General features: G+C 35.7%; 1 protein-coding gene across 1 annotated transcript; it reads right to left on the bottom strand.

The window, feature by feature from the left end:
* Positions 1-120: 120 nt before the first annotated feature.
* LOC122295066 (protein CLT3, chloroplastic) lies at positions 121-10814 on the bottom strand. Its single transcript, XM_043104094.1, has 10 exons — positions 10113-10814; positions 6880-7025; positions 6369-6406; positions 5558-5673; positions 4512-4611; positions 4386-4421; positions 3661-3711; positions 3407-3530; positions 1193-1318; positions 121-431 (listed from the first exon to the last, which is right to left on the bottom strand). Exons 1-10 carry the CDS (start codon positions 10550-10552, stop codon positions 283-285), a joined length of 1326 nt encoding a protein of 441 aa, XP_042960028.1. The 5' UTR covers positions 10553-10814; the 3' UTR covers positions 121-282.
* Between the last annotated feature and the right edge of the window lie 1280 nt (positions 10815-12094).

The raw sequence follows: 12094 nt of genomic DNA on the forward strand, positions 1-12094 counted from the left end.
CTTGAATCCCAATCCCAGTCACATCCCTTCTCAAGGCATTAAAATATAGACAACCACTTCCCCACCCCCCCCCCCCCCCCCCCCCCCCCCCCAAAAAAAGAAAAGAAAAGAAGAATGAAATTGTACTTGCTTCGGCATTATTTGCCAGAAACACAAATGCAATGAAAATTAGCATTCCTCTATTCTCTTCCTCACTTGAGCTAAAACCAGAAAGCAAGGAGCTGGAATTGTCTGGCTACACTTTGATAGCAACGATATTGCTTGTAACATAAGGATCATCATCTACTCGGAAGTGGAAACAGACGGTGTCCAAGCATAGATGAGCAATCCCATAAGAAGAATGATGGCTCCTGCAACAAAGCCTGCCGGAAGGGATGATCCAACTCCAAGGTATGGTAGCGGCAGCGTGAACACATAAACAGCTATCGGTACTGCCATGTAAACCCAAAAACAGACCGACATATTAAGTAAATTAATCCACAAATTACAAACCAATAAGTTGCATTGTCAAAAATGTGTAGAACTACAATAGACGAACGTGAGGTGGTGACAAAGTCATATTCATGCTTCACACAGAAGGCAAAGATATTTCTTTCTCATCTGTCACCACTTTACCCCGATTTGATTTCCTGAGTAACCACTGGATTCTTTTCTAAGGGAGAGATGGATTTGCCATGGAAAGTAACCTTTCATTACGTCTTGAGTGTACTGTCGTTATTTGATTAATCAGGGCAGAGCTAGAATTTTAGTCATTATCTTGAAGCAGACTCCAACACCAGTAATTGCACAAAGATTGTTGTCTTGTCATAAGAATTCAATCATACAGGTTTTTAGGATGGGTAAACAAAAGTAGTTGGGGGCAGATTGAAATAAAATCAGACCTGAATATGGGTTAAAATGCCAATAGAATTGGAAATGTATTTGTTTGTATTATAATTAGTTGACAGTTGATGTTAGGTCTGCAATGTTTAATGGGGGATGGAGACACTTTGTATTATGTGAATGTTAGGTTAATACTCTCGAGCAAAACTCAACCCGATCTCAATGGCACCTTTAGCCTCATCATCATGCCTGATGCTAATCAAATCCTTTGTCAAGAGAAATAAGTCAAACCATAGAAAAACTAAGCCACAGCTTGCACCCTCTAGGAAAATTACTGCAGGCTAACCTTCTACAAGACCGGAGGACATACCTGAAAATGTAGAAGCAAGGCAAGACACCACAGCAGAAGAGATCTTGAGCAGATACAGCAATGATATGTTAAAACCCATATTGACAGCAACAAACAACAAAGGTAGCAGTGGAGCACCATCACATCCTGACAACCAAATTTGAATGTAATTGAATGAAAACCACTCCACTTAAAATGCAACCTCAATATAGCAGAAAGGTAACTAAGGTAGGCGGAATGGTAATCTGGATATCAGACCATGCCAAATATACCTAGTTGCACGTCTATCTCTTCAGATCTTACATACTGGTAAGTTGGTAACATAACTTTTTATTTTTATTTTTTGTTGATTATTAAGAACAATTCATTCATGCTCTGGAAACATGACCTTTATGAATTACTGCATTTAAATATAGATCTAGTTGCATTTCTGTCTCCTCAGCATTGCTAGATAACTATAAGGGGTCACTACTGCCACTACGCATCCATATCACAATTGATATACTGCAAGCAATTCTAAATCTATCTTTCTCACATTTCCCCATTTCTTATCTATTCATTTATTTTGACAAGGGGGTCGCTTCCTGGACATCCCTCATGAGAGGGGGGCAAATGCCATTAGGCCGCACCGCCATATTACATGAATTTTTGTATTTAATAGAAATGTTTTGTGACCAGAATTTTTATTTTAATGAACAAACACATTCATGTACTCTTCTCCAACTCATTCAAGTTTACTAATTGTTCATGCCATTACACAATACTCAGCCTTTTGGAATCTAGACCTTATTATCTCAAAAGAAAGGGCCTACTTTGACGTAACTAGAACATAGCAAGAATGGAGGGATATGAATAGATACTGAATCAGATATGGATAGGAGCTTATTTTATGATATGCTTGAGCACCATATTCCAAATGAAAGGAGGAAAAAAAATAAAAATAAAAACTGTAGCAAAATGAGAACCATCTCAGCTAAAAGAAGCGGGACTCAATCCAAAACTTTTTTCAAAACATAATAGTCTAGCAGAACTGTGGTCTGTGGGAGCACTTGCATATACCATATCGGTTGGGCAAAACTTCAATCCTGTCGAATCCCGTATAGACTCAAAACCGTGGGAGCACTCAGTTCCATATCATAATTGATGAATATAGTCATAAACCAGCAGAATTCATGATATTGTAAGGATTTTTTAATTCTACCTGTCAGTTTATAATCAGGACAGGATAGATACTAGTAAATGATTTCAAATGGGTAACCAGGTCAAGGGAGAAGACCCATAAAAATCATCATACAGTGGTATGGTGCTCAAAGGAGAAGGATCATTATCAAGTACTGGTCCCACTTACATGTGTGCCCGGGAGGGCTGGTTACGATATGCTTCTATTTTACATCAGGTTGCCGCTCTTAAGACTAAAAAGCAGGCAGTTGTACTTGACCGACAGAGGCTTCTACCATTATAATACACAACGGCTGCTAGTTTTCACAAAATGTAAAAAAAAATATCATTTTCTATGTGATCCTCCACCTCAACTTATGTCATAGAATTGATACAATCAGGGGTGGATATGAAGCCACATTTTTATAATTACCTAAATATCTCTCAGATAATAGTATCTCAAGATTCTAATCTTAGATACCTCATAAAACATTAATAAATTCCTTATATTATATGCAGAATCTTTTGTTTCGATGAAATGAAATCAGGAACAGGGAGTTTATTAATATTGTCAAGTGAGGTGTGATTTACCATAGTATTCTGCCATTATAACTGAATGGCATAAGGATGCAGCCAGGCCATACTGCTGGAGAAAATAAAACTCGAATAAAAGTAAGCTTACAACTTCACTTCCCCTAAGAACCAAAAAGTAGCACAATGGTTGTGTTATGCAAGTTAAGTGCGCATCCTCATCTACCCTAGAATGCAATTATCAGCACAAACACGTGGTTAATGAAAGACTTTTTCTTCCTCTTTTGTTGTTAGGGATTAAACTGAACTCTACTAACAACTTGGAAGTGCAGCCTTATATTCCATATGGAAAATGAGGGTGGGTGACCTGTAATGCCCAATTAAAGTACTCTTGGAAAATGAAGCCTAAAGTCAGGGTAAGAGCTGTGCTGCAAATATTTTTTGTTCCTTTTATTTAACCACAATCAGACAAATTAGAGCAAACCAGGAGATAAGAGTAATAGAACCATGTACTGAAAAACAACTTGCCAACAAATTCTAGCTTACCACTTGACAAAGTACCAATGTTTAGAAAACAGGCTGCACCATCTTTGAGATAGTTTGGCAGTTGACTAAAGGGGATGCCCCATAATTTTGACAAAAAAGGTAGGAGAAGGAATATAAAGAAGGCCTGCATTAAAACATATATCCAGCATATTATTTCCAATCAGGTTTTATAACGAAAATAATTTTGAAATAGAGAAATTAATTCTTCTATGAATGTAAGAATCTATATTTTCAGTTCACTACAAGACACCTACTTGGAAGGCAGATCCATAGGAATTTACAACAAATAGGTCTACTGAACCTCCCTGTAAAAGAAACAATGGAATCATATCAATGTTGCTAACTCTTTTTTTTTTTTTTTTAATCAGTCATATCAATATTACAAACTATTGTAGAAATAATTAATAAATGAAAACACTGGCAAGTTTAGACAGCACACTTTGCCCACATGCACAGAATTTTGGTAACTTTAGAATCTTACATGAGTAAAATTGATTCTGTTTAACGATCCATGAGTCATTTCATCTTGCCATGAGCATGTAAGATCACGTTTCGTCTTCTAAAATATTTTACCTTTTCATTCTAGTGTGTCATAATTTGGTAGGGGGTTTTATTCAATGTTATACGCCCTTTTTTCATGCCCCAATCCAGTTTCAAGAAAATAAATGTAGTTTAAAATTGAGCAGAAACGTTTAGGTTCCTTGTTACTGCAGAGCAATACAAGGTAGAAACTGAGTCTATAATCTACAGGAACATTTGGAAATGAGAATTCACTGCCAATCAGGAACATATCATAAACGATTAAAATGCTATGTACAAGTCCCAAATAGACAAGCCTCATACAAGCCATTCGTAAAAAAGTGGGTCCCACTAATAAAGAACAGTTTCTTTTTACGCTTTTTAAAGGTGGGGTCCACTTTTTTACAAGGGCTTGCACAAATCATTTCTCATCATAAAAAGAGTCTCTAATCTTCCATACCTTCAAATCCCGGGCAGCGTCCAAAAAGATTACTTCCTACAAATGATAAACATGCTGCCAGTTACTGCAGAGAAATTCAAGGTAGAAACTGAGAAAGTTCAATAATCGTTCAGAACAATAAACAACCTTCAACACTGTATCGGCAGCTTGAAATAAAAATGAAACTATCATTAAAAGGCTCCAAAATATACCAGCTTCCTTTAATGATTGTCCAGCACTAGATCCACTGCAGAAGTAAACAGGGGCAAGTAAATAAAGTTAATAAAATATCTAAGGGACCTCTAATAACAATTCTTGCAGGCCAATGGATTTTAGGGATCTACTTTGCAAAGATTTAACAGATTTCCATACGTGGTGTGCTTGAAAGCAGTAAACTGTTCATAGTACACATCATGTAAATTCAATATCATTGATCAAAATTTTAGCATAGCATTAGTTCCACATCACTTACTCAAAAACAGGCCAGTCTCTACTTAGCTTTTCCGAGATATTTTATAGTTTGCTTCTTAACATCGGAGTGAGAACAAGCTCCACCTCAGATGGCCATACAAACAGAAGGGGTAGTCCATTATTCTATGGCTATAACTACAAGTTGGATTCTGTTAGCTTTCTATAATTCAATACAGAATCCACTCCAAGTATTCTCCTTAAGCTTTCTTCTTAATCACTACCAAAGGACTTGACTATGATCCGTGTAATGCAATGATTAACAAGATAAAAATAGGCATTAGCTTCAGTTCACCTCAAATATTTCGCAGGACTTCAACTATATTACTGAGAAAAAGATTCTGCTATTTTAGCCAAAAGGCAAAGATGAAAACCCCATCTACTGACTCCACAGCCAACCAGTGTCATTAACACTGCAAAGCAGTTTTAAATTATCAAGCTTTTCGTTCCATAATCTCCAGCAAACCTCACCCACATTTGGGTCCAGTTAGATCTTTCTATGTGCATGTCATTAAATTTAAATTCCCAAGAACTTGTACAGTCAATAAACTTGAGCGATTGGCCACAATTATAAACTGACCCAAGCCTTTTGTTAAAACCTATTTTTCAAACTCTACGATCCTTACTCCTTAGAGAAGCAGAAAATAATTGATCATAGATGAGCCTCAACATGAGGGCATAAATATAACTGTGCGTGTGTGTATAGGTATGTATATAGAACTTACCTTGCTACAGTTATGATTACGCCAAGTGCTACAAGAAAGCATCCGAGCAGTTGGTTTGCTCTATATCTTCTTCCAAGGAAAATAATTGACAGAAGAATTTGCCACACAAGAAAAGTCTGCAAAATAATTGCAGGAAATCAATTATTCAAGTTCAATATCACCTTCCAAAAAAGGAAAAGTTGTTGTCTGGCCTTAAGCAAGCATGAGCTTGTGGGCATATAGTACTAGATATGTGTAGACAAATGTAGGACCAGATTGGTTATGCCAGAGAAATAGTTTTGCCACAGAACTTAATGGATACAAGGTTCCTGATACAACCTGGTAGCATATAACAAGTTATGTAACATTTATATCATGTATCACATTAGTGCAAGAATTAACTTAATTAATTTGTATAATTTCAAAATATGCATATGCACTTCTACTTTTATTCTCAGTTTCATATTGTCCCTAATCAATATGCAAATGATCCATTTCATTTCTGGTCAAGCAAAACAAACTGGTTGGATCGAACAATACGTTTTTTTTTTAATGTCGGGGAACCTCTCCAAGACAGGGCCTTCGGACCCACCCCTGCAGAGTAAACCCCGGTCCCGTGCACCGCACCCTCGGAAGTTTCCTTACACAGAAATGGTTAAATCGCTGGCTTTTCCCTACTTTGAAGTTTCCCTACACGGAACAATATGGTTGGATCGAACAATATGTTTCAAACAACAATATTAAGTAAGGCACTACCAAAATAAAATCTAGTGATTATTCACCTTGAATTAGAAAACAGAGAAATAAAGAAGTTATTAAAAATGCCTCTTACCTGAGACAAAATTGGGATCGATGCTCCAGAAAGAATTGCTGATCCAAGGAAGGGAAAGAAATAAAACATATGAGATTTTAATGACTCTATCAAGAAGAAATAGCTAACTATCACACTTATCTATGAAAAAATTTAAAAACAATCATAAGCGGTTAGACAGATTACAAGTAAAAATAACAAGCAGCATTTATAAAGAGAACCACAAGCCCAAATAGAGAAACCCCAAATTCAGCAACAGTTGAGATTTGCTGTATGCCCTCAGACTACAACTATTGCTTGAAATAAATATGGCTCCGATAGTCTCCATAAGAATTACTTGACTAACTAGCCGTTTATGTTTGAATTTTCAATTTTCAACTGACTGGAATATTTGACTAAAAGATGGAAGTACGTATAAAACATCAACAGCAAAGCATTTTCCATTTAGCAACTAAGTTTTTTCAGAGATGAACATCCAATGAACCAGGTAAAATTGGGAACAAAGAAAAAGCGTGATGAAATGGCCTTTTACCTCCAGCTGCCATTCCAGTAGCAGCACCAAGGGCCTCCAAGAGACCAACGGCAAGGAATGGACCTTTCCGCATGGAAAGCATCTCATCTGTAACAATGCCAGCATGGTACCGGAGATACAATATAGAGAAGTAGACAACTACATATCTGGAAAACACAACATACAAATAAGTTAGTCCACATTAGTGAAGGCATCCCTAGAGTAATTTAATAATTCCATTAAAAAAAAAAAAAAAAAAACTGACAACCTTAACTTTGTAATGTTATATGACAACCTTAATTTAGTAATGTTATACACCACAATCTCATTCCACTATGTAAGATGTATTACATTTATTATTATTGGATGATAAAAAATATTCAATAAGAGTCATCTAATTGTGATAAATGTGCGACATCTTACATAATGGGATAGTAGTAGCATATAGAATTTTCTTTAAATAAAACAGTTATAACAAAAGAAGAGAGATACCGAGCATAAGAAATAGAATCCAAAACAAAGAATTCAAATTTTTATGTATGGAAACTGTATCCAATCTATATATATACTTCGCACAGTTGAAGAATAATTAAAACACAAGTAGTAAACGTTTGCTTCTTGAGATTTTCTTTCAATTGTTTTCAAAATAATAAGGTTATACGCATAGTCGCTTACAATACCTTAGTTGCAATCAAATCACAAAAACACCGTTGGGAATCATATCGTCGACTCTTCATATTGAAACTTATAAAATGATGAACAATTTGTTTGTGAAAAAAGTTGCTAAAATTGTCGGGTGCAACATTCAAATTGCCACATACTTTTTGATCAGCACAAGCACTCCCTTTATTTAATTTCTTTTTAAGGGAGAGTATCCAAGTATTATTTGGAAAGACTTTGAGGGAATTATCATGTAGAGCAATGTTACATACAGTCATGGAATTGTAAATATCGCGCAATCGCTTTGAAAAAGAGTAGGGTTCACGATTAAAAAGTTAGTTTTTTTTCATGTGAGTCCTATATTAATTCATTTTTTTCAAAACGACTGCACTCCGCTTACACAACCACGACTGCACGCCGTTTACACAACTACGACTACAAATATCATTTCCCTATCACGTAATTCGACCGAAGTTGGATGCGATTCTCTTCTTTCTGGACCACACAAGAAAAGCAAAGACGACAAAAGGAGTCCGAGTCAGCAGCGGACGAAAAAGGCAATTAGAAGAAAAACCTCGATTCACTAAAAGACAGTTTGCCAAGTGGTCCAGCATAAAAGTCGAAAGAAAAACATGATTGGGGGGTCATTTCTATGGAATCTACACAAACTGTCGACGTTGGATACTTTTGTTCAACTCGGGCCCACCACTCATCGGACGTATGGTTCCAGTCCATTTTAGTAGGGTCCACCCACTTAAAGCTGTCCCACGCCGCGGCGTCTGCCGCATCTCCATGTTTTTCGTCGTTGACGAATTCTCCCAAAAGTTAATTCCTTCCCGATGTAGCTGACACGTGACACCGCAGCGAGGGGAATCTCTCTCCTTTTCCTCCATTGAGTGCAATTTTTTGTTTGTTACCCGATCGAGTAACATCAACAAGTATAACACACGTAATCGTGTATCATTGGCTTTACAAGTATCAGGGCTTCACATGGAAGAAATTATCATCATTTCAAAATTGTTTATAATTTTATTTTTAAATATAATTTAAATATAAATATTTTTTAATTTTTAATTTTTAACTTTTTTCTTTAATTATTATTTAATTATTTTAAATTTTTAAATAAGACATTAAATAATATAATTTTTTTAAAATAAAAATAACGTTCAAATAATTTTTTAACTCTAATATTTTTATTCGATAATATTATTTGCCTTTAGTATAGTCGCTAAAATGTTACACTCACTATATTCGATATCCACATAGCCTGTAGGCTCACGCAAATAAACGCAAGTTATTGATTTGGTCACGGCGTCGGGGGCGGCCGCCCACCGGTGGTTAAAAGACAATTAGAAAAACGAAGAACAGAAATGCAGCGTGCAGAACGTGCATATTTAAAAAAAAAAAGGCTGCGAGCGAGCCATACGTTGAAGCCAACGAGTTTGGATCTAGTGGGTTGGTCGTACTCGCAAGAAAAACCCAATTTGTCTAATTCAGTTGACCATTACCCTTATTAAGATAAGAGAGAAGCATGTATGCCGCCTATGGCTAACCACTGCAGTGAATTGTTGGGTAAAAAAATTTATTTATTTTGCTTAATTATTAAGAAAGTAATTTTAAATATATTGATATATTTATTTTATTTTTTAAAAAATATTTCAATACATTAAAAAAAATATAAAAATAAAGAAAATAAAAAATAAAAAGTAAAAAGTGACTAACGATTTAAAAAAAGTAAAAAAAATAAGAAAGCAAAAAATAAAAAGTGACTAACGATTTAAACGAGCTATCACGACACAATTGCAACAGTAGAGTAGTTAGGTTCGGTTTGGCATTAAGAAATTTTAATTTCAATTTTAAAATTCTTACGTAATCATTATAATTTTTTTAAATTTTTATATAAAATATAATAAACAATTTAACTTTTTTAAAATTTTAAAATAATAAAAATATTTTAATATTTTATCTTTATATTCAAAAAATTTATACAACCTTATACTATTCACACAACCTCCACACACTATTATTTTTTTAATTTTTATTATTTTATTATTTTATCAAATCTTTAATATATAAATAATGAATAAAAAATTGAATTAATTTAAAAAAATAAATTCATAAAAAATTTAAAAAAATAATATGTAAAGATTGAAAGGTTGTGTACATTGCTATTCAAAATTCTGGGTTTACCGCTAGACCGAACCTAGTGTGTGGCTCGAAAACCAACCATAAAGAACTTTTCAGCTCTGTCGGCGACTCGGCTGGATGGGTGGATGGGGGTGGGGTCGTTGAGGCTTGAGCTGGGTTCGTGACTGTGTTGTTACTATAGATTAGACTTGGTACGTGTGCACGAAATTCCATAGAAGCAGACATAGCGAACCAGAAAAAAGATATTGACCAAAAAATTAAAAAAAATAAACAGATAGAGTGAAGTTGAAGCTCGAGAAGCTTGATCTAAATCCCCTGCCAATAATTTTTAATCTGGTGGTCATGATTCATTAAATTTTGAAGTTTTTTCTAATTAAATAGCATCAAGCTAATAACTAACCAATAGCAGCGACTAGAGAGAGTAAAAAGCGGTAAGGTTGAAGTACCCGAAAGTGGCGAGCTGAGCGAGAAAGAAGGGGTAGTGCTTGAGAGGAACCAAGGCCAGCTTATACATCACCCGATTCCCTACTCCCATCACCACCGTCACCGCGGCTGCTACCGCTACCTTCACCGTCCGATCTCTGCTCGTAGACTCCTCAGCCTCCACCGTCCGATCCTCGCTCCCGGTCTTCTCAGCCAACGAGTACGAGCACGGGCCCACCGCCTTCTCCTCTCTACCTCTGCCTTCCGATCTCTCCCACGCCCCTCTGGATCCCACCGCTTCCACCACCAAAAGCCGCGATCTCAGCACGATCCCCGGCCGTTGTTGATTGAAGTAATTGCGAGGCAACCGCAGAATCTCTGCGGTCCGTGATGACTGCCGCAGACGTATCGTCCGGTCAGACACCACAGCACCGGCGCTTATACGGCGACAATATGACGCCATAAATTGTTGCGATTTGGAACAGTTAATCCAAAACAAGACAAACCTTTTTTCCACGCACAGAAAATGTGTGCGCTGTCACCCGCTGTGGCTGAGGGAGAGAGTTGGGAGACTCCCCGTGCAGAATTGAATGCGCAACGCTGTCTCAATAATTAAAAGAGTCTTCTCTTGTATTAAGAGTGCGGCGATCAGATACGCTCAACTCTATCGGGAATCGAAACGGGTTCCTTGTTTGAGGATTTCGCCTGGTCTGGAAATTGGAAAGCGAAAGCCAAATGCGATACGGCAAATTGAGAAAGGAAAATGCTAACGTGTCTCTTGGATTTGTTACTTGGTTTTTATTATTTTATTTTAATTTATTACATTTTTAAATATTTAAAAAAATTGTTACTAATAAGCTTATGTATTTTTTTAAGATTTATAAAAATTAAAAAAATAGAATGAACTAACAATCAACACTTTTAACCAAAGTTTAGAATACTGTACCAATTAAGATATTGGAATGAAAGATTTCGATACCAGTATCGTTTTATGTACCGTTTCAGAATAATTGATATATAAATAAATTATATATAAATTATATTCTAAAATAATAGTATATATGAATAAATTATACATAAATACATATATATATATATATTACAAATAGTCTGATTTGAATTAAGGGTAAAAAAATGAGCTTACAGTTTGAGAAGATAAAAAATAAATAAATAAATAAATAAATAAAGGCCGAAATACTAGCCGGTATTAGGTCTAGTACGAAACAAGTATAATACATATACCGGACTAGTAGCCGGTACGGTATATACCGGTTGTACCGGTCGGTACGGTACGATATGTTAAACATTGCTTTTAACATAGCTAGACAATGTTTTACTGCTGATTTGGAATTGACTTCCCTCCGACGATTCAGGGCAATTTCTAGTAATCGTTACTAACTATAAATCATCTTTGGGTTCGTGTGGGTTCTTCTCTCTTTGCATGAGAGTCTGTTTCTCTCTTAATGAGAGATTATTCTATCCTCATTTGGGTAATTGGGTATGACTTTTATGATAGTGCACTAGGGCTGAAAACCGACCGGCCGGTTTTGAAACCGACTAGTCTTTAAAAAAACAATGCATCAACCGACCGAAACCGACCGTACTGGGGGAAGAAAACCGGCCGGTTCCTTTGCCGGCCAGTTCCAGTCGGTTCCGGTCGGCTCCCCCTGTTTGGGCCGTGGGTTTTGGGCCCTGTTTTGGCCCTTTTATCCAAAATGTTTGGGTTTTTTTTTTTGTTATATATATATTTTTCCTGAATTCATCATCCAACATCTTTTTAATTTTTTGTTGTTAACTAATAATTCATCATTCATCATAATTCATATTATAAATAAATAAAAATAATAAATAACCAAAGCATTCATCATATTAACTAACTAATTACTATACTACTTACTACATAATTAAAAATAAATAAAAACTTCACTAGATATTTAGTATTACATATTACAAATTTGAAAAACAAACCAAATTGTCTTAAGCATAGCAAAAATACAAGCACAAC

Source organism: Carya illinoinensis, chromosome 14, assembly GCF_018687715.1.
Source record: "Carya illinoinensis cultivar Pawnee chromosome 14, C.illinoinensisPawnee_v1, whole genome shotgun sequence".
Lineage (NCBI taxonomy): Eukaryota > Viridiplantae > Streptophyta > Magnoliopsida > Fagales > Juglandaceae > Carya > Carya illinoinensis.